Raw genomic sequence first — 25,644 nt, forward strand, 5'->3', positions numbered from 1 at the left:
TATATTCAAGTTCTCTCAAAATGAATGCTAACATTGCATTTGCCTTCCTCATTCCTGACTGAACCTGTAAATTGACCTTTGGGGAATCCTGCACGAGGACTCCTAAGTCCCTTAGATTGCACCTTAGATTTTTGAATTTTCCTTCCATTTGGAAAATAGTCTATATTTCTTCTACCAAAGTGCATGAACCTACACTTCCCAACACTGTATTCCATCTGCCACTTCTTTGCTCATTCTCTTACTAATAGTTCTCCTGTAGCCTCTCTGTTTCCTCAATACGACCTGCCCCTCCACCTACCTTCGTTTTATCTGCAAACTTGGCCACCAAGTCATCAATTGCATCATTCAAAAAAAGTCACTGACAGCCACCCAAAAAAAGGCTCCCTTTATACCCACTCTTTGGCTCCTGCCAATCAGCCAATGCTCTATCCATGTTCTTATCTTTTCTGTACTATCAAGGGCTCTCAACTTATTAAACAGCCTCATATGTGGCATCTTGTCAAAGGCCTTTTCTAGCATAATTTTCCAATGAGCTTGCCTTTGTATTGCATCTTTTCCTTCTTTATGACTATTTAGTTGCCTTCTGTTGGTTGGTTTTTAACAGCTTCCCTATCCTCTAACTTCCTACTAATTTTGTTCTATTATATGCTCTCTCTTTTATGTTGATTTTGACTTCTCTTGTCAGCTGCTGTTGCGTTATTTTGCCTTTAGAATATTTCTTCTTTGGAATTTATCCATCCTGTGCCTTCTGAATTGTTTCCAGAAACTTCAGCCATTGCTGCTCTGTTGTCATCACTGCTAGTGTTCTCTTCAATCAATTTTGCCCAGCTCCTCCTCTCTCATACCCAAGTAATTCTCTTTACTCTACTGTAACACTGATACATCTGGCTTTATCTTCTCATTTTCAAATTGCAGGGTGAATTCTATCATATCATGATCACTGATCCATAAGGGTTCCTTTACCTTAATCGCAAATCAATATTGGTTCCTTGCACAACACCCAATCTAGAGTAACTGAACCCCTTGTGGGCTCAATCATGAAATGCTCTAAAAAGCCATCGCAAAGGATTTCTAGAAATTCCTTCTTGGGAACAAGCATCAAACTGGTGTTCCCAACCTACCTACGTATTGAAATCCCTCATGACTATTGTAATATTGCCCTTTTGACATGCATTTTCTACCTCCCGTTGTAATTTGTAGACCTCATTTTTGCTCCTGTTTGGAAGTATGAATATAACTCCCATTAGAGTTTCTTAGCTCTACCCAGAACCATTTTACATTTTCTCATCCTATGTCACTTCTTTCTAATGATTTGATTTCATTTTTTTTCCCAACAGAGCCATCCCACCTCCTCTGCCTGCCTGCTTGACCTTTCAATGCAATGTGTATCCTTGGACGTTAAGCTCCCAGCTGTAGTTTTCTTACAGCCCCAATTCAGTAATGTCCACAGCGTCATACATGCCAATCTGTAACTATCCTACGTTCATCTACCTTATTCCGTATACTGCGTGCATTGAAGTATAACACCCGCAGTCCTGTATTTATCACTGTTTTGATTTTTGTCCCCTTTTACATTGCAATTCATCCTGTTGACAGCAGTTTTACTCTATATCATCAGCCTTTCTTTGCTGGCAGTCTTAGTACACATGCACTGTTTGTAAACCAACTACCCCATCCTAAGGCTATCACTCTAGTTCCCATTCCCTTGCCAAATTAGTTTAAACCCTCCCGAATAGCTCTAGCAAACCTGCCCTTAAGGATCTTGGTCCTCCTCAGGTTCACTTGTAACCTGCTCATTTAGTACTGGTCTTATCTTCCCCAGAAGAAATATTAATGATCCAGAATTCTGAACCCCTGCCCCCTGCAGCAGTTCCTCACCATGCATTCAAGTACCAAATCATCCTTTTCTTACCCTCACTGGTGTGTGGGATGGACAGCGATCCAGAGATTACTACCTTGGAGGTCCTGCTTTTCAGCTTTCTATCTAGCTCCCCAAAATCTCTCCTCAGGGCCTCCTCACTTTTCCTACATGTATCATTGATGCCAATCTGTACCAAGACTTCTGGCTGCTCACTTTCCCTCTTTAGAGTGTCATACACCCGACCCGAGACATCCCTGACCCTGGCACTTGGGAGGCAACATAACATCCAGGTATCTATCGTGTCCGTTCCTCTATGGAGTCTCCTATCACCACTGCATTCCTCTTCACCTCTCTTCTGAGCCACAGCACCAGACTCAGTGCCAGAAACCCAGTTGCTGCATCTCCCCTAGGAGGTCATCCCCTCAACAGTATCCGAAATAAGCTACTTATTATTGAGGGGAACGGCCATAGGGGTATTCTGCACTGGCTTCCCATTTCTCTTCCTTCTCCTGACAGTCACCAAGTTGCCTGCCTCCTGCAACCTAGCAATGACTACCTCCCTGTAGCTCCTATTTGTCACTTCCTCAGTCTCCCATATGAGCTGAAAGTTATCAAGCTGCAGCTCCAGTTCCTTAATAAGTTCTCTGAGGAGCTGCAGCTCAGTGCACTTGGTGCATATGTGGTTATCCAGGAGGCTGGAGGTCTCACAGAATTCCTGCATTTCCCACACACAGAACAGAACCCTGCCCCTGGAGCCATTCTCACTGCAATAACTTTGCCCTCGCAGATGAGAATAAAGAAGGAACTAATCAGATACTTGCCTCAACCAAGCCTGATAAGCCAAAGCCACTCTAAAACTGGCCCACTCAAAATGGCTGTTCCTCTTGCCTTTCATTTTTCGCCCTTTCTAATTCCGTTCTCTGATTGGCCGCAGTCCAACTCCAAAAACTGCCGAGAAGCGCAGCTTTTTAAATTTTCAAACACTGACCTAAGTGGAATTGCCGCTTCTTCTCGTACTTCATTCAGTAATGGATGCAGTCCAAATCTGAGAACTCCGTGAACTGCTGCATTTTAATTCTTCAGCCACCGACTTAAGTGAAATTGCCTTTACTTCTTGTGTTCCCATTCTCTGATTGGGTGCAGTCCAACTCCAAACACTGCAGTGAAGTGCTGTTTTTTTAATCTTCAATCACAGACCCAAGTGAAATTGCCACCCCTTGTGCTCCTGTTCACTGACTGGCACAGCTATGTGTATAGTGTTTCATCCTATGCAGGTTAATGTTTTCAGACTAATGAATATTAAGAATTTGGAAGAATTAGAGACTTTGCTGTGTAATATTTTGAACTTTTGTATCATTGTGTCCTAACCTTTACCTGTTTTGTGAAGACAATAACTTTTTATTGTAGTCATTCTGCATCCTTTTCCTTTAGTGCTGTACTGGGAATTGCCCTCCTTGTGATCAAAGTTGTGGTCGAACTCTTGGCTGTAGAAACCACAAGTGCCCCTCAGCCTGTCACAGAGGTAATTTTCCCAAATTTGTTACACTTTGTTTGAATGCAATTGCATTAAATCATGAAAAAGTGCACAGAATTCAAGCTTAATGTATAGTGTCCCCAGGTTGTGGCTTAACCTAACTGAATGTAGGCTTTTCTACATTCAGTCAGATTAAGCAAAAACCTGGGGACACCATTTATTTAATCTTTTGTGCAGCCCTCCTCCAGCTATATTCAGTTACTCTTTCCTGGTTGTACCTAATACTAACACATATCTTTTACAAAAGTTAAGATGGGATTTGCTTTAACTATTAGTTCTGGTAGAGCTGGTAAAAACAGAATAAGAGGATGAAGTCTCAACATATCAGACTTCACATTTCTTTTCAGGTCGGAAATAATATATTTAAATAAATATAGATAAAGGAATACCTTTTTAAAATTCACTTTATGTGAGGAAAATGAAGCATGCACCAGCTGTGGTGAAGCAAGTTTGCTCTTTGCATTAATGGAATTAATATGATTTTATAGTATAGTATCAGAGTTCTAAAGTTGATTAAGATCATTTTCAGATTACTACTGAGCATTAGTAAACAATGGCTTTGTTTTTTAAGATGCATTGAATTATGAATGGTGTTTTTGTGTTTGAAAGCATCATTTGTTTCAAGTATATAAGTGCTCATAAAAAATATTCACCCCCTTGGAAGTTTTCATGTTTTATTATAATATAACATTGAATCACAGTGAATTTAGTTTGTTTTTTTGACAGTGATCAACAGAAAAAGACTCTTTTGTATCAAAGTGAAAATAGATCTCTCCAAAGTGATCTAAATTAATTACAAATATAAAACACAAAATAGTTGATAGGGCAAGTATTCACCTCCTTCAATTCAGTATTTAACAGATACACCTTTGGTAGCAGTTACAGCCTTGAGTCTGTGTGGATAGGTCTCTATCAGTTTTGCACATTGGCACAGTGCAATACTTCCCATTTTTCTTTACAAAATTGCTCAAGCTCTGTCAGATTGCATGGAGATCATGAATGAACAGCCCTTTTCAAGTCCAGTCACAAATTCTCAATTGGACTGAGGTCTGGACTCTTGATTTGGCCACTCCAGGACATTAACTTTGTTGTTTTTAAGCCATTCCTGTGTAGTTTTGGCTTTATGCTTTGGGTCTTTGTCTTGCTGAAAACAAGTCTTCTCCCAAGTCTCAGTTCTCTGGCAGACTGCATCAGGTTTTTCTCAATGGCTGTCCCCCTTAACAACAGGTGATTCTGAGGACGTAGGAAAGAAACACGAATAGTAGTTTGTCCCCAGGTGCCGTGGTCTGGGATGTTTCTGATTGCTTCCATGATATCCTGAAGTGGGAAGGTGAACAGTCAGAGGTCATGGTATTGGTACCAACGACATAGGTAGGAAAAGGAAGGAGATCCTGAAAACAGACTACAGGGAGTTAGGAAGGAAGTTGAGAAGCAGGGACTCAAAGGTAGTAATCTTGGGATTGCTGGCTGTGCCACGTAACAGTGAGTATAGGAAGGAATAGAATGAGGTGGAGGATAAATGCATGGCTCAGGAATTGGAGCAGGGAGCAGGGATTCAGACTTCCGGATCATTGGGACCTCTTTTGGGGCAGACATGACCCGTACAAAAAGGACGGGTTGCACTTGAATCCAGGGGGACCAATATCCTGGCGGAGAGATTTGCTAAGGCTGTTGGGGAGAGTTTAAACTAGAATTGCTAAGGGGTGGAAACTGAACTGAAGAGACGGAGGAAGAGGCTGTTGGCTCACAAATAAAGAAAGCTTGTAGGCAGTGTGAGAGGGAGGATAGGCGGGTGATGTGCTCAGACTGATGGTTTGAGATGTGTCTATTTTAATGCAAGGAGTATCATGAACAAAGTGGATGAGCTTCGAGTGTGGATCAGTACTTAGAGCTATGATGTTGTGGCTATTACAGAGACTTGGATGGCTTGGGCAGGAATGACTTTTAGAGTGCCAGGCTTCAGATGTTTCAGAAAGGACAGGGAGGGAGGCAAAAGAGGTGGCGGCTTGGCACTGATCAGAGATAGTGTCATGGCTGCAGAAAAAGAGGAAGTCATGGAGGGATTGCCTACTATGTCTCTGGGTGGAAGTTAGATACAGGAAGGGGTAAATAACTCTATTGGGTGTTTTTTATAGACCACCCAATAGTAACAAGGACATCACGGAGCATATAGGGAGATAGATTTTGGAATGGTGCAGTAATAACAGGGTTGTTGTGATGGGAGATTTTAATTTCCCCAAAGGCAGTTGGAAATCCAGTCAAGAAGAAAATAAAAGCTTACAAAAGGTTCAAAAAACTAGGTAATGGTAGAGATCTAGAAGATTATGAGGCTAGCAGGAAGGAGCTTAAGAAGGAAATTAGGAGAGCCAGAAGGTGCTATGAGATGGCATTGGCGAGCAGGATTAAGGAAATGCCCAAGGCATTCTACGAGTATGTGAAGAGCAAGAGGATAAGACGTGAGAGAATGGGACCAATCAAATGTGACAGTGGAAAAGTATGTATTGAACTGGAGGAGGTACTGGAGGTACTTAATGAATACTTTGCTTCAGTTTTCACTATTGAAAAAGACCTTGGCTATTGTATAGATGTCTTACAGTGGACTGAAAAGCTTGAGCATATAGACATTAAGAAAATGGATATGTAGGAGCTTTTGGAAAGCATCAAGTTCGATAAGTCACCGGGACCGGACGAGGTATACCCCAGGCTGCTGTAGGAAGCAAGGGAGGAGATTGCTGAGCCTCTGGCAATGATCTTTGCATCATCAATGGGGACGGGAGAGGTTCTGAAGGATTGGAGGGTTGCAGATGTTGTTCCCTTATTCAAGAAAGGGAGTAGGGATAGCCCAGGAAATTATAGACCAGTGAGTCTTACTTCAGTGGTTGGTAAGTTGATGGAGGAGATCCTGGGAGGCAGGATGTATGAACATTTAGAAAGGCATAATATGATTAGGAATAGTCAGCATGGCTTTGTCACAGGCAGGTCATGCCTTATGAGCCTGATTGAATTTTTTGAGGATGTGACTAAACACATTGATGAAGGTAGAGCTGTAGATGTAGTGTATATGGATTTCAGCAACGCATTTGATAAGGTGCCTCATGCAAGGCTTATTGAGAAAGTAAGAAGGCATGGGATCCAAGGGGACCTTGCTTTACAGATCCAGAACTGGCTTGCACACAGAAGGCTGTTACGTGTCTCCAGTTTCGTTTTTACTGGGAGTCCACAGTTTCGTTTCTTTGAGCGTTACCTTATGACGTATGCTGACGGTATAAAAGGAATGTCGTAATGCTGAGAAGGAGTCGAAGGAAAGAGAGAGACAGTGAAGACTGCAGACATCGAGCTATCAAGGAACAGCTCACGATCTAGAAGGGTAAAGTCTTAACGCTTACCCATACCCAAAGGATTGGGTTAATTAGTGGCACACTGTGCATTGTGGAGACGCGTTAGTCCTTCGTATCATCCATGGGTGTGGATTTCATGACAGTCACTTTGTCAAATCGCTCTTCGTGGACTTCGGAACAGTATTCTTTGGCTGGGATCTTCGGTAACCGTTTCTTCGTTTGCTAGCCGTGGAATCTTTGGAATTCGTTGTGATTGCCTCGTCGCTGCATTGTGAATCCACAAGCCTCTTATCTCACCTACTTTGTGAATTACTGGGACTCTCTGGACTGCCACTTTAAGACTGTGCTTGAGTAAGATTTGTTAAGAACCGGTTCTAAGTTTAACTGTAACGGAGCTATAGATGCATGACACTGTTAACTTCTGTTTAAGAACGTAGTTTATTTAATTTTCTATATTTTTGAATAGATGTAAATAAATATAGTGGTTTTAATATTAGAACCCGACTCAATTGGTCATCTCTTACTGCTGGTACGTTATGAAATCGTAACAAGGCGAAGAGTGGTTGTAGATGGGTCATATTCTGCATGCAGGTTTGTGACCAGTGGTGTGCCTCAGGGATCTGTTCTGGGACCCCTTCTCTTCGTGATTTTTATAAATGACCTGGATGAGGAAGTGGAGGGATGGGTTAGTAAATTTGCTGATGACACAAAGGTTGGAGGTGTTGTGGTTTGTGTGGAGGGCTGTCAGAGGTTACAGCAGGACATTGATAGGATGCAAAACGGGTGAGAAGTGGCAGATGGAGTTCAACCCAGATAAGTGTGAGATGGTTCATTTTGGTAGGTCAAATATGATGGCAGAATATAGTATTAATGGTAAAACTCTTGGCAGTGTGGAGGATCAGATGGATCTTGGGGTCCGAGTCCATAGGACGCTCAAAGCTATGTGACTGGTGGCTAAGAAGGCATACGGTGCATTGGCCTTCATCAACCATGGGATTGAGTTCAAGAACTGAGAGGTGATGTTACAGCTATATAGGACCCTGGTCAGACCCCACTTGGAGTACTGTGCTTAGTTCTGGTCACCTCACTACCGGAAGGATGTGGAAACTAAAGAATGGGTGCAGAGAAGATTTACAAGGATGTTGCCTGGATTGGCAAGCATGCCTTATGAGAATAGGTAGAGTGAACTTTGCTTTTTCTCCTTGAAAAGCAATGGATGATGAGAACACGAGGAAATCTGCAGATGCTGGAAATTCAAGCAACACACACAATAAATGCTGGTGAACGCAGCAGACCAGGCAACATCTATAGGAAGAGGATGAGAACTGACGTGATAGAGAATTGATCGTGTGGATAGTCAGAGGCTTTTTCCCAGGGCTGAAATGGCTAACACGAGAGTGCACAGTTTTAAGGTGCTTGGAAGTAGGTACAGAGGAGATGTCAGGGATAAGTTTTTCAGGCAGAGAGTCGTGAGTGTGTGGAATGAGCTGCCAGTGACAGTTGTGGAGGTGGATACAATAGGGTCTTTTTAGAGACTTCTGGATAGGTACATGGAGGTTAGAAAAATAGAGGGCTTTGGGTAACCTGAGGTAATTTCCAAAGTAAGTACATGTTCAGCACAGCATTGTGGGCCGAAGGGCCTGTATTTTCCTGTAGGTTTTCTATGTTTCTATCTATGTTTCCAGGATTTCCCTGTATTTTGCTACATTCATTTTATGTTCTACCTTCACAAGCCTTCCAGAGCCTGCTGCAGTGAAGCATCCCCACAGCATGATGCTGCCACCACCATGCTTCACAGTAGGGATGGTGTGTTTTTGATGATGTGTGGTGTTTGGCTTATTTAGTCTGATGGCCAAAAAGCTCAAGTTTGGTTTCATCAGACCATAGAACCTTCTTCCAGCTGACTTCAGAGATTTCTATGAGCCTTCTGGCAAATTCTAGCCAAGATTTCATGTGAGTGTTTTTTTTTGAACCATTGCTTTCTCTTTGCCACTCTCCAATAAAGCTGCAACTGGTGAAGCACCCAGGCAACAATTGTTATCTGTGCAGTCTCTCCCATCTCAGCCACTGAAGCTTGTAACTCTTCCAGGGTTGTCATAGGTCTTTTGGTGGCCTCCCTTACTAATTCCCTTCTTGCACGGTCATTCAGTTTTTGAGGACAGCCTGCTCCAGGCAGATTTGCAGCTGTGCCATATTCTTTCCATTTTTTTGATAATTGACTTAACTGTACTCCAATAGATATTCAGTGACTTTGAAATTTTCTTGTATCCATCTCCTGACCTGTCCTTTTCAATAACCTTTTTGCAGAGTTGCTTGGAGTGTTCTTTTGTCTTTGCGCTGTAGTTTTTGCCAGCAGTTGGACCTTCCAGATACAAGTTTTTTTCTATAATCAATGAAACACTTTGACTGCACATTGTGATCTCCATTTAATAAATTATGTGACTTTGAAAATCAATTGGCTGCATCAGTGATGATATAGTGTGTTATATTAAAGGGAGGGGGTGAATACTTATGCAATCAATTATTTTCTGTTTTATATTTGTAATTATTTTGTAGAGATCTGTTTTCACTTTGACACAAAATAATCTTTTTCTGTTGATTACTGTCAAAAAAGCCAAATTCAGTCCACTTTGATTCAATGTTGGAAAACAATAAAACATGAAAACTTCTGGAGAGGGCGGTAAATACTTTTTACAGGCCTTGTAAAATGTGTTAACTCATCCGCAAGATTCAGTAACAGTCAGGGTTTCTGTTCTCACCAGCATTTCAACTTGATTTTTAAAATTTTAAATTAGCAAAGTTAATTAACAGAGTAAATGTTAAGAAACTTCTAAATGTAATACAATTAAAAATTAACATTATATACTTTGTAAGAGCATTTTATTCTTAAATATCCTGTTGTGGTTTCTTCTTTTCTTTTTTTATATATTACTGTTTATTCTTAACCAAAAATTATCCTTTTGTTCATTTGAGATGAGATTAACCCTCTTTTATATAAATCCTTTTCATATATTTTTGATTACAAATTGGAGGGAAAGTTTCTAATAATCTTTAGCTGATGTGAAAATATATGATTTCCATAGAAAATTTTTCTTCTGTTTTCTGTTCGAACTATTAATTTTATGAAGTAATATGTATCTGTGGATAGGGTTTCTAGTTTTCATTAAAGTGAAATAAGTTTACAATTAATGTGAATTATGCTTGGGACCTTGTGATAATCATATTCCAGAAAGTGTGTATTAAGGTTCCATTGGAATGAATGCTTTATCTTTTGACCATTCATATCCATATTGAAGTAAATTTGTCCTTTTTGTTTCATCTTATGAAGAAATTAGTCATTTTTAGTTTCTAAATTAAATTGAAGAAAACATCTGAATTTGTGAAACTTTTCACGATGTATACTCAAATTTCTCCATAACCCTTGGTCTTTCAACTTAGAAGTATCAATTACTTTAGGTACTGGATATCTGAAATTAAAAATGCTGTGGAAAAGCTCTGGCAGGCATTATTGATGGAGAGACCAAGTGTTTATTTCAATAAAATGACAGGTTTATCAAACTGTAAGAGTCATAGTGCAATACAGCGTGGATGCAGACCCTATAATCCAATAGCTCCAAGCTGACCATGTGTCCACTCAACTAGTTCCAATTTCCTGCGTTCAGCCTATATATCTCTAAGCCCTCATCCCTCTATGTACCTATCCAAGTACTGCTTAAATGACACTATTGTACCTGCCTTAACCACTTTCCCCAGCAGCTTGTTCCATATACTCACCACCCTCTGAGTCAAAATTTTGCCCCTCAGGTCTCTTTTAAATCTTTCGCCTATCACCTGAAATCTTTGCATCCTAGTTTGGGACTCCCCTATTCTGGGAGAAGACAGTTGCCATCCACCTTATCTATGTCTCTCTTAATTTTAAACGCTTCTGTGAGGTTGACCCTCATTCTCCTATGTTCCAAGGGATAAAGACTGCCTGGCCAACCCCTCCCTAGAACTCAGGCCTTCTAGTTCTGAAAACATCTGTGTAAATCTTTGCTGCACTCTTTCCAGTTTAATCACAACTTTCCTATAACAGGATGACTAAAACTGTGCACAATGCTACCAAGTATGGCCTTACCAACAACTTGTACAACTATACGTAATTTCCCAACTCTTGTACTCAGTGCCCTACCTTTTCACCACCCTGTCAAATGGTCCAGATGGTTCCGTTTATTATCAGAGAATGTATACAGTGTACAACCTGAAATACTTGATCTTTGCACATATCCACGAGAAACAGAACCCCAAACGAATGAACGACAGGAACACGTTAGAACCCCAAAGAACCCCCCTGTGCAAGCAGCAGCAAGCATCAACGCATAACCCTCCCCCTCCCCCCAACCATTTCAGTAAAGATGCATCAACATCCACCACCCACCAAGCAATAGCAAAGCACCCAAAGAGAGACCATGATCTGCAGTCAACAAAAAGTATTGTTTACTTGACAGTTCGACATACCACAGGTGCTTTCTCTCTCACTTACAAGAGACAGAGAGATGACACCTATTTCACAGTGAAAAGGAAGACTAACAGTTGCTGTTAACCAACAGTTATGGCATTACAGTTTGTTGCGTCGTTTTTTATTCTAAGACTCTCCGACTGAGAATCGGCAGCAAGCTCTGAAAGCCATTGAGAGAAAGAGGGAGACTATGATCGCTCGACTATAGAGGCCTAGGTCCGTAGGTCTGCCACAGTGAAACCTGATGTTCCTCCGCCTGCGACGCCTCAGTCGGCAACACCGGCCGGGAATTGGTCGTCCACAGGGCTGTGCAGGGCCACATCCTGGAGGTGCCATCTTCCAGGCTGTGCTGGAGAACGTTGGAAAGTGGTCAGCTGGTGAGCTTCAGGAGCAGAAACTCATTCGCCGTAATAAAAAAAAATAGAGTGCTGTTGCTGATCAGGACCACGATAGAACCCCAGTCGCTTGGCAAAGGGGGAAAAAGATACTAAAGAGAGGAATTTAAGATGTTTCTGCAGATGAGTTCGAAGAGGCAGTCACTTGGTATCATCTTAACTGCGCCCTGTGAAGCTGCTTTCAATGAACAGTGCAGTTTTACTCCTAGGTCCTGTTGTTCCATTACACTCCTTCATGCCCTACCATTCACAGTTCAAGTCCTATGCTAGTTTGACTTTCCCAAATATCAACTCACACTTATCCATATTGAAATCCATTGCTATATCTTGGCTCACTTTCCTAATTGATCAAGACCCCCTTATAATCGATGATAACTTCACTATTATCAGTACCTCCTTATTCACGTCACTCGCAAGCTTACTAATCAAGCCTTGTGCATCCTCATCCAATTCAGTTATTTAAAAAAAACAAATAACAAGAGTCCCAACGCAGATTCCTGTGACACACCACTTGCCGCTGGCCTCCATTCTGAGAAACAACCTTCAACTACTCTCTGCATCCTTTCCTGAGCCAATTTTGAATCCACTTAAGTAACTCTCTCTGGATTTATGTTACCTAATCTTATGGACCACTCTACCATGTCAGATCTCGTCGAAGGCCTTGCTAAAGTCCAAATAAACAACATCGACTGCTGAACCCTCATCTACCTTTTTGATAACCTCTTCAAAAAAAAAAAGATTCGATGAGCAACTATTGAGAACCATTTAGCATTCAGGTTTGAATTTGGGAGGAAAGGGATGATAAATGACTCATCCCAGGAGAGAGATGTTAGAAACACCAGATAATGTGATTGGAGCAGAGGAAGGAAGTTGTCTAGCCAACGTTTTAGTTTGGCATGCAGATAAAGGTAAACTGAGGAGGAACATGAAGGAAGATGGGAGACAACTGAGGAATATTGGAATTTGTGGTTTGGGCTGAGGAAAGCTATAGAAATTTGGCCTGAGCTTAGGGGAAGAGGGGAATAAAATCATCAGAGACTGACCTAAATGATCTTAATCTTGATGACAAAACAGTTGTCCTTGGGCTCTTCTGATATTGGAGGTAAGAGTAGAGTCGTCGAATGGGAAGGGTTTTAAAGACCGTAAGATCTTCCTGATTTAAAAAAAAATCCATCAGTAGCTTAGCAATCAATTTCATTTTGCTATGATGTCAAAAGAAACAAATTCTGCATTTCCTATCTTTTTGTATTTTGATTAAATTTAGTTCATTGGAGTGACCTTAAGCTTTAAACATGCTCTTTTTCAAAATCAGATTGTAAATGAAAAAGGTTACTTCGATGAAAAAGGTTATTTCTATGAAAAGTGACCTAGTTCAATATTGGTATAGGTCATCTTTTCAGATCTGGAAAATGGCACGTACAGAAAATGTTGAAGGGATATGTGTTCCAAACATAAATACTGCTATTGAACGAGGTTTTTGTAATTGCCATTTAAACTTGACAATAAGTACACTGGTTTTGGTCTGCTGTGGTTGAACTTGAAGACCATTCTTCATTATCCCTTTTCCTTGTGCCAAGAAGACTGTGGATATAGTCTTAAGTTTGTAGTATAGACTTGTATTTGATATGTATTTCCTGCAAGCTTTGCAATAAGATGGATAGGTTTAGCATCTAGCAATATGATGGATCCGTTTGTTTATTAACTGAGTATAGGCAAATTGCAAGGTGATGGTGTGAGCCATAAACCAGCTGCAGTCCTCAGACTGATGGTATTTTCCAAGTGTTGAGTGTGGAGCTTTAGTTTTGCACCGCGGACCGTTTTAATATTGACAATATTCTTGCCGACCGGCCGACCGGGGTGGGGGGGGGGCAATGGGGGTGGGGTGGTGTTAATCACGACTGGAATGTAGGTGATAAGTCAACTATAAGTCACTTATCAGTGGCTAATACACCCAATTTTGTTTCTAAAAGGGTTTATCTAACAAATTTAATATTAAACACACAGTGCCTATTTTCCTCCCATGAATATAGTGATAAGTCAATTGTAAGTCGTAAGGGGGTTCCTTATGTCCAGTCTATTCCGCAATTTAGTTTTCGTTGCATTCATTGTAGAAAACCCCGCTTTGCAGAGATATGATGTTGGAAATGGAAGGAACGTTTTCAGTGCTTTCGTGGCTATCTCAGGATATTCAGCCTTGACTTTGATCCAGAATGCCGGCAGAGATGTTATGTCAAGCATACTTTTCAGCCCACCATCATTTGCAAGCTCGAGGAGTTGATCTTCTTCCCGCGCTGACATGGGAGATTCACCGGGGACATTCACAAATGGATCACGGGCCCATTGCACGTCTTGGGTCATTTGCGGTTGGGAAGTAACACTCATATTCTATCAACAGCAAAGATAGGTGTTCGCACACCAGCTGTGAGCCTCAGTCTCTCCCAAATTCCCAGCTAATGTTGGGAACATGTCAAATATGCCCCTGTCCACTCGCCATCCCCACAGTTCTAGTTTGGCTGTGAAAGCAGACACTTTATCTGCTAACTTGAAGACAGTTGTCATTCTCCCCGAAGTGACAAATTGAGTTCATTGAGCTGGTTGAAGATGTCACACAGATAGCGAGTTTTGCTATCCACTCCTCGTCACTGAAGTGTGCTGCCAGTGGTGACTTTTTTTCCTGAAAGAAATCTCTGTAGTTGCTCTCTTAACTCAAAAACCCTGGCCAGGGCTCTCCCCCTTGATAGCCACCTGACTTCAGTGTGTAAGAGAAGGCGTTTGTGCTCTGCATCCATTTCCTCGCAAAGCTGCTCAAGCAAACGTGAGTTAAGGGCTTTTGCTTTGATGTAATTGATAACTTCAACAATGTCACTCAATACGCTGTTAAGATCAGGTGACATTTTTTGGCTAGCCAGCATTTCCCTGTGTGTGACACAATGTTAGACTGGCACTCAGGAGCAACCTCTTTGACTCGGGTAGTGAAACCAGACTTGTTAAGCCGTTCCAACGGCTGTGCTTCGATGTCCTCCGTTGTGCTTCGATGTCCTCCGCTATGTCATTGATTCTCCTTGAAACTGTGGTAGCTGAAAGAGAAACCTGTGCCATCTTGTTAGCTGCAGCTTCTCCCAACAGTTCACGGCACATGTCCTTGGCGGCAGGCAGAATCGATTCTTCACCAACAGTGAAAGACTTCTTAGCCTTAGCAATACGGCTAGCCATATTTTCTGTTGAAGGAAGCTTTCTTTTCTTTTGCAGTCTCGGCCTCAGCTGTCTCTGCGTTATCATCATCGTTAGGCCTTTTATGTCCCCTTCCATCTCTTCCAAGGAAACTCAAGCGACGTTTGTTTTTTACTCATCGAGTAGGTGTAGGTTAATGACCGACTGATAACCTCGCATGGGTAATGGCCTCGCATGCATTCAAGTTCAACAGTGGGCGTGACAGGGAATGAGGAAAGGTGCAGTTGACTCATATTGTTTCCTCGCGGCCCGGTAGCACATGCTTTGCAGCCCGGTGGTTGGGGACCACTGCCTAGGTCCATTTAAGATTTTCGTCAATAGTGATCTCTAGCGTGTTTATGGTAGAGAAAATATGCTATGTTATTACTGTAAAATGTCAAGAACAGGCGATTAGATTATTTCCTAGTGCTGATGTTGGGCAAGTAACCTTCACTACACAATCAATGCATAATGTTCTTTTTGCTGCATGTTTTTATTGCTAAGAAACGGTGAGTAGAATTAAGCACTGTATGTCTTCACCCCCTTTGCCTTGGGCCTGTATGTCCTTAGTACCTTCTCTCATTATCAGTTTAGTTTCTGCGACTGCTTTTGACTGTGTGGCAACACTCTGGGATTTTTCATCCAATGTGTCGGTGTAGGACTGTTTAACTCTGTACATTTTCATCCTTTAATCTTTTCCTTTGTGCATCTGCTAATCTCATCCTAAATTGGAGCTCAAATTAGCGTTATTTTCTGGAGTCTGATGTTGGACATGCTAATTATGTGGCCATTCCAGTAGAGCTGTCGTAACTCGTGCCACCACCAGGGGAATACTGGCCTAGATTTCCTGCCTGTAGATTTGGAGGATTTTGCAAAGATGACATTGCTGGTCCTTTTGAGCTACCTACTGTATATGTTCCAAATATAGGTAGCATATAAAATTGCAGGATTACCACTGGGTGAGACTGAGTTTTGTGCCAAGTTTAAGGTCTTGATTTGCAGATTTCATTTTCCTTGGAAGTTCAAAGACTGTGCTTGCACATTGAAGTGAATGTTGAATTTCAGCCTGGAAATTTACAGTACAAAAAGTCATTCCACTATGTCCATGCTAACTTAACTTTGCCTTGTACCATTTTTTATCATTTGTGTCCACAGTTTACATTATAGTACATTGTTCTTAAATGCAAAGAGGGCTTACATTTCCTATTGTTCATTCAAGGCTCTAAATACTAGACCTGGATTATAGCATTATTCTGGGTGAATAATTCTTCCCTCCATTCCCATCTTGCACTTGCACCAATTACTTAAATCTATCATAGCTAGTTTCATGACGCTCCTGCTAGGGAAAATATTTCTTATCCACTCTAATTTGGCACCTAAATTTTACACATCTCAATTTAATATCCCTTCAGCCTTTGTTCCAAAAAAGTAAAACCAGACTAATGAGTCTTTCCAGATGGCTGAAGCTCTTCATTCCTGACAGACTTGATATCTACTCTCAACCGTACCTAGACTATTACATTCTCATTGTAGTGTGACAGTAAAACTCTGATAATCTGCTGTCTGGATTTTTGGGCATCTCAGTAGTTCAGCATCTAGTTCATTGTGACCCTGGTTCCTGTGTTTTCTTGGAACTGACTGTTCTCTAGTAAGTTTATTATTGTATTGTGTAATATCCTTTTTTTAATAGAAGAAGTGAATTAAAACAGTTGGAAATCTGCTAGTTCAGCACCATGTTCTGATTTTACGGTGTATTCCTTCAGCTTAATTTGTTTACTTGAACTTTTTGGATTAAAACAAAATACCTACATATAGGCAGCTTTTGCGTTTTTTTTTGGGGGGGGGAAGGAGTTTGTTCCCAAAAAGCAGCCTGTTTCATGATTTTCAATTATGGAAACCTGTTCACTATTGCAAGTTGATAAAACTTGCAAGTTCATTAAACATTCAAATTTATTTATTTACATTTTCTCATTTAAATTCTGTAAGAGTGAATTTCTTTAACCTGAACAGCTGTAACATGGGGTTCCCTGCATTTTGTTGATGTTTAGAAGGCATGTACTTAAGGTGCAATCCCTTTTTTTGGAAAAATAAGAAATAGCCTTATTTCTTGGAATTTATCATCAAATGCATGTATGTTGTCTAAAACCTTTTTTTTGTTACAAACTACTTTCCTGTACTATTAATGCTGATTGATAACAGGCTCTCAGTATAAGTTTAAAAAATGATTCCATGCCTCAAATCTGTTAATTTTAAGAGTGTCCTTCATTACCTTCTAATCTAGAGGTAGCACAGAGTAAACATCATGAATTGAGGAAAATGTGAGGAAAGGAATACATTTTAATTTTAATTATTTAATTAAGGTACAATTGAATTGAACTTGCCATTTAAGTTAATTATTTTGTTTAAATATATCTTTTAATTTCCTAGGTGCTTGCTACCCGTGTCCTGAGACTATAGAAGTTAAATGTAATTGCAGTGCAACTGTTCTAATTGTACCCTGTGGCAGAGAACGCACAACCAAGCCTCCAAGGTGCAAAGAACTATGCAGGTAAATCTGATGTATCGAGGAATATTAAATATATTACTTATTGTTGTAATTTCTAATCTTGTTCTGGCTAGAAAAACTTTGGAAGTTAAACCTCGCAGTGCTGTTAGGATATGTTTGTAAGTCAAGCTTGTGAATTGCTGTTCCATAAAATCTATGATGAGGTGTAGGGATAGCGCTAGTGTGGCTTGGGACAATGTTGTAATATAGTTTCCTCAAAAAGTCTGTTTAACGTGGTCAAGATTTTAGTGAACCATATCTATATTCTTTTTGTGGATTTGAGTACTTTGATACTTAATTCATTCAAATTACATTACGTGAGGATGGAGATCTTGCCTGATATTAAACACTTTTTAAAAAAAAAATGGCAGTTTGAGATCCTGCTCAGTTGTAAAAACATTTCAAGTGAGGTAGTGTTCTTTCCCATGATCACCTGCATCATTATTTGCTTCTCAAGTTATGACACATGACAATTGTTTTTTGTAAGCTCTTTTTCTAGGGGAAGAACTGGTTTGTTTAATTGCTTTTGATCTGTTCTTGTTACTTGAAATTAAGGAGTGGAAATTTTGCAGATATTTATTTGCTTTAAAATTTGTAAATGTTCTAGATCGTTTAAAATATCTCTCTTATACTTAAGGTCCATATTTTCTAATGTTGTATTATAAAGATCAAATAGATCAGATCAGCATCAAGGCCGATTTATACTTCTGTGTAAAATCTACGCCGTAGCCTGATGTGCACCTCCCCAAAAATGTAGCTGTGCGCCGCGGCGACGCAGACCGCAACAACTGTGATTGGTCTGCTTGGTAGCATCGCATTTCCTCCTACGTTGCAGTGGCTTCCCACTGGGCGACTGAAGGGCAGGGAAGGAACTCTGGCTGCAGCAATGCTTTCCGTAAAGCTTTACAGACCTCCGAAATTATGGAGGACCCTGTGCTTGACACCAGTTTGTAGCTAGCTGCTACAGCCTGTTGACTTCCACCTGAAGCTAAAACTTGAATGGTGATTGCCAGTCTCTGAGTATACTGTGCGTACACTGATGCAAAATAAATGGTTGGAGACAATGAAGCAAATTGTCAAATCTACCTGCCGGCATCCAAAAATATCTGAAATGCATTCCCTTGTCCATGTCTCTCAGTGGCCGGACAAGCACAGAAAATTCACCCTCCTTCAGTTTTGGTCGCCATTGTTTGAAGTTTGAGTTTCTTTGTGTTGAGTTTCACAGTGGCATAGAAACCCCACTGCCAACTAGTGTTTTGGCGGTGAATTGCAGAGCAACGCAGACACACCAATGCACAAGTATAAATGCTCACAACGGCGTAGCCCACTTGCGTAGGCTACTACGCTACTAGACTTTACTGGTACAACGGTAACATGGTTCTTTTTGTTTATAAAGTCAGAATTGGGATTATGTTGCCTGAAAGGTGAAGAACTCACCCAAACCAAGGATACCAAATGGTATTGCATCAAAAGTTGCTTCTTAAGATTTGTTTATCTGACTTTGGTCTTCAGACAACCCCTACAATCTCTTTGCTCTTTTATTCCAGTGAGAAATTCTTAATATTACAAAACTGTCAGCCAAACAAACAAAATTCATCAGTACTGCAGAATCTTCTGTCAAGTAACTTTTTGATAATCACAGGATATTGTAATCTCTTATGTGTTCCATCTGAAGAATGTCGTATTATGTTTTTCAGGAAGCCACCCACATGTCATCATCTGAGTAGAGAGAAACACCGATGTCACTTTGGTAGTTGCCCTCCGTGTAGACAGCTCTGCCAGAAAACACGTACCACCTGTGCTCACCTTTGCATAGATCCATGTCATGATGAAGTGCTGGTTAAGCAAGAAAACTCTGTAAGAATATGTAGTCTTTATGTGGAATATAAGTTGAAATATTTTATGAAGTTTATGATTCATCTGGATACAATAAATGCAGCATTTTTCTATGAGCCATGATGAAAAAGTAGGATTGTTTTACTTATTTAAAATGATTTTTGCATGTGTTCTTGCATAAATGCAGATTTATTAGTTTTATTCTAATCCATGCTAATACAACATAACTAGAACAACTTTGTACAAAGAAAATTTACATATCAAAGACTTTTTTTTAATAGATAATGCTTGATGGTTTTTCACATAATCTTTGTTTGCATCAAAGCCGTAACAGGAAATAACAAGTCTCTTGTGTCTGATTCATTAAAACGAAATGAATTAGAAAATATTGATCTATTTACCCTGGTGATTTAGCCTTTTCCTGCTTCAATGAATTCTTTATCATATTTGACTTCTGTCAAATTGCAATCCTTATTGCAACAAACCTTGCATTCTGGACTAGTTCCTGAGGATTGGAGGGTGGCTAATGTAACCCCACTTTTTAAAAAAGGAGGGAGAGAGAAACCGGGGAATTATAGGCTGGTTAGCCTAACGTCGGTGGTGGGGAAACTGCTGGAGTCAGTTATCAAGGATGTGATAACAGCACATTTGGAAAGCGGTGAAATGATCGGACAAAGTCAGCATGGATTTGTGAAAGGAAAATCATGTCTGACGAATCTCATAGAATTTTTTGAGGATGTAACTAGTAGAGTGGATAGGGGAGAACCAGTGGATGTGGTATATTTGGATTTTCAAAAGGCTTTTGACAAGGTCCCACACAGGAGATTAGTGTGCAAACTTAAAGCACGCGGTATTGGGGGTAAGGTATTGGTGTGGGTGGAGAATTGGTTAGCAGACAGGAAGCAAAGAGTGGGAATAAACGGGACCTTTTCAGAATGGCAGGCGGTGACTAGTGGGGTACCGCAAGGCTCAGTGCTGGGACCCCAGTTGTTTACAATATATATTAATGACTTGGATGAGGGAATTAAATGCAGCATCTCCAAGTTTGCAGATGACACAAAGCTGGGTGGCAGTGTTAGCAGTGAGGAGGATGCTAAGAGGATGCAGGGTGACTTGGATAGGTTGGGTGAGTGGGCAAATTCATGGCAGATGCAATTTAATGTGGATAAATGTGAAGTTATCCACTTTGGTGGCAAAAATAGGAAAACAGATTATTATCTGAATGGTGGCCGATTAGGAAAAGGGGAGGTGCAACGAGACCTGGGTGTCATTATACACCAGTCATTGAAAGTGGGCATGCAGGTACAGCAGGCGGTGAAAAAGGCGAACGGTATGCTGGCATTTATAGCGAGAGGATTCGAGTACAGGAGCAGGGAGGTACTACTGCAGTTGTACAAGGCCTTGGTGAGACCACACCTGGAGTATTGTGTGCAGTTTTGGTCCCCTAATCTGAGGAAAGACATCTTTGCCATAGAGGGAGTACAAAGAAGGTTCACCAGATTGATTCCTGGGATGGCAGGTCTTTCATATGAAGAAAGACTGGATGAACTGGGCTTGTACTCGTTGGAATTTAGAAGATTGAGGGGGGATCTGATTGAAACGTATAAGATCCTAAAGGGATTGGACAGGCTAGATGCGGGAAGATTGTTCCCGATGTTGGGGAGGTCTAGAACGAGGGGTCACAGTTTGAGGATAGAGGGGAAGCCTTTTAGGACCGAGGTTAGGAAAAACTTCTTCACACAGAGAGTGGTGAATCTGTGGAATTCTCTGCCACAGCAAACTGTTGAGGCCAGTTCATTAGCTATGTTTAAAAGGAAGTTAGATATGGCCCTTGTGGCTACAGGGGTCAGGGGGTATGGAGGGAAGGCTGGGTTCTGAGTTGGATGATCAGCCATGATCATAATAAATGGCGGTGCAGGCTCGAAGGGCCGAATGGCCTACTCCTGCACCTATTTTCTATGTTTCTATGTTTCTATTTCTCCACTCTGTGTGCAAGATTCTTCTGGAAGTATAAGTATGTTGTTGGTCAGGCAAGCAGCATTTTCAGCCTTTCATTGGTCCTTGTTCTGATATCACCTTTTTCCACCTTGTTTGACCTTTGAAATGTCATATGGCTTGATGGATGAGGTGGCATACCAAGTAGTTAGTTGTTTGCTCCTCCCAGTCATGTGTGTCAACCTTGATTCTGTCTTTGTACAGTTCCTTTTTGCCTTTTCAGCATTAACTAGTAAGATATCAGCCATTTATCTCCTTGCTATTTCCTGGCTCTCAAACTAGCCTTCAATTCCCATTACATGGATGACTCCAGTCATGTGCACTTAGTTACTTTATTTTTCTAGTAATCTCAAGGGACAGGAAAAATGCAATGTAGTAAAATGAAACGATTACAGCAATAAAGGAAATAAATTAATTAATAGCACTTGCAACATAAATAGATCATCATATCATAAGGGTGCTATAAAATTAAGTAAATTAATTCAAAGTTTTTTTGTAAATCTTCACCAAATTCTCATAGCTCTTTGGCAAAAATTATCTGATAGTTGCTTAATGAAGTTTTGCTTGGCAGTTTGGAACAGGGCACTCATAATAACCCTAATGTCTTCTTAGTGCCAACCCTCGGGTCCTTGGGAACGGCGTTCTGAGCCGGCCTTCATTCGAACAGCAGTCCCTTGCCCAGCTTGTATTGTCCCTATTTCCACGTAAGTAAGAGTCTTACACTCTGATTCTAAAATTAGTACTGTAGCTAGTTCTGAAAATAAACTTAAAGCTGTTTTTTAGTGCATTATTCTTCCAATTTGAGCTTTCATATATTGACTTTAATAATGTAATTTCCAAGTTACTCATCATTAACCTTTTTTCCATTTCAACTTTGTTTATGCAGCAAGAGCAGACTTTGATTCCATTATATTTAGCTGTGCTTTTGTCATTCGTATTTTTGAAATAGATAAGTTAAAGTACAGTAAAACTTGAGTAATCCAGCGTACTCTGACTAGCAGATTTTCCAGAATGTTGAATGAAATTGCTATTAATATTGCTACCAGCTTCACTTTTTCTGCATGTTACATAGTAACACATCTTTCAGTGAGCACAGTGATTTTAAAGGAAGTAGAGAATAGACCTGGTGTGTTTCAGCTTCCTGATTCCCTTGTGCTCTGGAGCCTGGCTAGACTTGTAACCTGCACTCTGAACCCCTAGCTTCAACTGCAGAGTAATGACTGAATCAGATGTTGAAGCAGTGGAATTTACAATCAGACACTGGACCGCAAAGAGTTTTGTACTGTATCGCATGTGATACTATTTTAATTTTATGTTAGCAATTTAATGCAAAATGCTTTGCTTAATTAATGCCATTTTTGACATTTTATTGAATAAACATTTTGAGTATAACTAACGACAGCAGCTTGCAGTTGTCTTGGAGACAGTAGTAAATAGGTATTTGCTTTTACGGAAGGTAAAAATAGCATTTTTGCAGAATTTTTCAAATTTAGAAGTGAGATGGAAGGATTTTAGAAGGCAAAAGAAGGAATACGTGGTTGGAGATGAGAGGGGTTTGGGGAATTTTCATGTTAAAATGTGATTTAAAAAAATCTTTTTGGATCTGGGCATTGTTAGCAAGGCCAGCATTTCTTGCTCATGCATTGCTGTCCTCAAAGGTTGGAGTAACATCTTGGAATGATGATTGGCCAGCTTTTTTTAAGTGTTAAAGGTTAATGTAACAGAAATTTATACAAAAGGTTTTTGTGGAATGAAAGTGGAATGCTTCTGTTTTTGTTGCAAAGTCAAAGCTAACATAAACACCAAAGAGACCTGTATTAAACAAAGAGACAAATGTTAGAGCAAAAATTAGTGGGAAGTTGGATTATGAAGCTTTCAAATACCAACAGAAGGCAACTAAAAAAAGTCATTTAAGAAGGTAAAATGGAATAAGTAAGTAAGCTAGCCAATAATTTTAGAGGATACCAGAACTTTTTTCAGATACATAAAGTGTAAAAGAAAGGCAAGAGTGGATATCGGACCACTGGAAAGCTATGCTGGAGAGTAGTAATGGGGACAAGGAAATGGCGGACAAACTGAATATGTATTTTGCATTATTCCTCACTGTGAAGGACACTAGCAGTGTTCCGGAAGTTCCAGGTGTCAGGGGTCATGAAGTGTGGGAAATTGCCATTACTAGGGAGCAGGTTCTTGGGGAAACTGAAAGGTCCAAAGGTAGATAAGTCACTTGGACCAGATGGTATACACCCCAGGGTTCTGAAAGAGGTGGCTGAAGAGATTGTGGAGGCATCACTAGATTTTAGAATGGTTCCGGAAGAATGGAAAGTTGCAAATGTGACTCTACTCTTCAAGAAGGGAGAGAGGCAGAAAAAAGGAAACTATAGGCCAGTTAGTCTGACCTCAGTGGTTGGGAAGATGTTGGAGTCGATTGTTAAGTATGTGGTTTTGGGGTACGTGGAGGCACATGATAAAATGGGCTTTATCAGCATGGTTTTCTCAAGGAAAATTCTTGCCTAACAAATCTGTTGGAATTCTTTGAAGAAATAACAAATAGGATGACAAAGGAGAATCAGTTGATGTGCATTTGGATTTTCAGAAGGCCTTTGACAAGCTGCTACACATGACACTGCTTAACAAGCTATGGTATTACAGGGAAGATTCTAGCATGGATAAAGCAGTGGCTGATTGGTAAGAGGCAAAGTGTGAGAATAAAGGGAGCCTTTTCTGTTTAGTTGCTGGTGACTGGTGTTCCACAGAGGCCTGTGTTGGAACCGATTCTTTTTACGTTATTTGGATGATTGAATCGATGGCTTTGTTGCAAACTTTGTGGATGATACGAAGATTGGTAGAGAAGCAGGCAGTTTTGAGGAAGTAGAGAAGCTACAGAAGAACTTGGGCAGATTAGGAGAATGAGCAAAGAAGTGGCAGATGGAATACGTGTTGGGAAGTGTATGGTCATGCATTTTGGTAGAAGAAATTAAAGCATAAACTGTTTTCTAAATGGAGAGAAAAAACTGAGGCGCAAAGGGATTTGGGAGTTCTTGTGTAAGATTCCTTAAAGGTTAACTTGCAGGATGAGCCTGTGGTGAGGAAGGCAAACGCAATATTAGCATTGATTTCAAGAGGAATAGAATATAAAAGCAAGGATGTAATATTGAGACGATAAAGCATTGGTGAGGCATCACTTGGAGTATTGTGAGAAGTTTGGGGCCCCTTATCTTTGAAGGGATCTGCTGAAACTGGAGTGGGTTCAAAAGAGAAACCTCTTTTGAACAAGATTCCAGGTTTGAATGGCTTGTCATATGAAGAGTGTTTGATGGCTCTGAACCTGTATTTGCTAGAATTCAGAAGAATGAGTGGTGACCTGATTGAAACCTATCAAATGGTGAAAAGCCTTGATAGAGTGGATGTGGAGAGGATGTTCTTATGGTGGGAGGGTCTAAGATTAGAGGACAGCCTCAGAATAGAGGGTTATCTTTTTAGAACGGAGATGAGGAGGAATTTTCTTCAGCCAGAGAGTGTTGAATCTGTGGAATTCTTTGCCACAGACAGCTGTGGAGGTCGTCTTTTTTTTTATATATATAAAAAAACTTTTTTTTTATATCTATCTATCTATTTATTTTTAAGGCAGAGGTTGATAGATCTTGATTTGTCAGGGCATGCAGAGACATGGGAGAAGGCAGGAGATTAGGCCTGAGAGTGAAAATGGATCAGCCATGATGAAATGGCAGAGCAGACTTAATGTGCCAAATGGTCTTAATGCAAGGCAGTCACTATGAAATATAGTGGGGAATTCTGAAGAATCTTGCAAGAGTGATGAGAACTTGCTATTGCAGTGCGTTTGAAACACATAGCAATGATGGCATTTAACGAGAGGCTGAGATAATGCTGTTGCTAGCACCAGAGAGACTGGAAAATGGTAAAAGTAACTGCCGATATGTATGTAAATAGTCTGGATGCATGAGATGTTGGTTTCTCTGGCCATGGAATGCTGAGTTTTTCTTGCTGATTGGCCTTGAGCAAAGGGTTTTTGTTGAAGAGTTAGTGTGGGAGAGGTGGGCACTTGACAAGAAAGATCATTTCTATGAGTAGCATAAAGCCAGGAAGCTAAATTATTTGAATCTTAGTGACACCAGCATTGATGAATCAGAAAATTAAACTCATTGAGGGCTGTTGGATAAGATCCTTAAATGCTGGAGAAGCCAGGAGTCAAATGGTAAATGAGCTGAAGGCTGGGAAAGAAAAACCGTATTTATAAAAAAAATCAATTTATTGGAAAATTGTTTAAGATTAAATACTTCATAAAGAAGGGATGGTAGAAGAAGCACCTTAAACAGTATTTAAAGAAGCACAAGATTATTTTTGTGGAACGTTTTCCGTCAGAAAAAGAACAAAACATCTGCTTGTAAACCAAATGAAATCAAAACCAAGT

The 25,644-nt window shown here is 40.4% G+C and overlaps 1 protein-coding gene across 2 annotated transcripts in view; it reads left to right on the plus strand.

The window, feature by feature from the left end:
* The window catches only part of nfxl1 (nuclear transcription factor, X-box binding-like 1), a 106,993-nt gene that overhangs the window by 25,217 nt on the left and 56,132 nt on the right, over window positions 1–25,644 (plus strand). For both annotated transcript variants that reach the window (XM_063043189.1, XM_063043191.1), the window contains exons 11-14: window positions 3,293–3,383; window positions 17,264–17,384; window positions 19,079–19,238; window positions 21,825–21,916. In XM_063043189.1, coding sequence (XP_062899259.1) covers window positions 3,293–3,383; window positions 17,264–17,384; window positions 19,079–19,238; window positions 21,825–21,916 — 464 coding nt within the window. The remainder of the gene's footprint in view (window positions 1–3,292; window positions 3,384–17,263; window positions 17,385–19,078; window positions 19,239–21,824; window positions 21,917–25,644) is intronic.

Source organism: Mobula hypostoma, chromosome 3 (genome assembly GCF_963921235.1).
Source record: "Mobula hypostoma chromosome 3, sMobHyp1.1, whole genome shotgun sequence".
NCBI classification, from domain to species: domain Eukaryota; kingdom Metazoa; phylum Chordata; class Chondrichthyes; order Myliobatiformes; family Myliobatidae; genus Mobula; species Mobula hypostoma.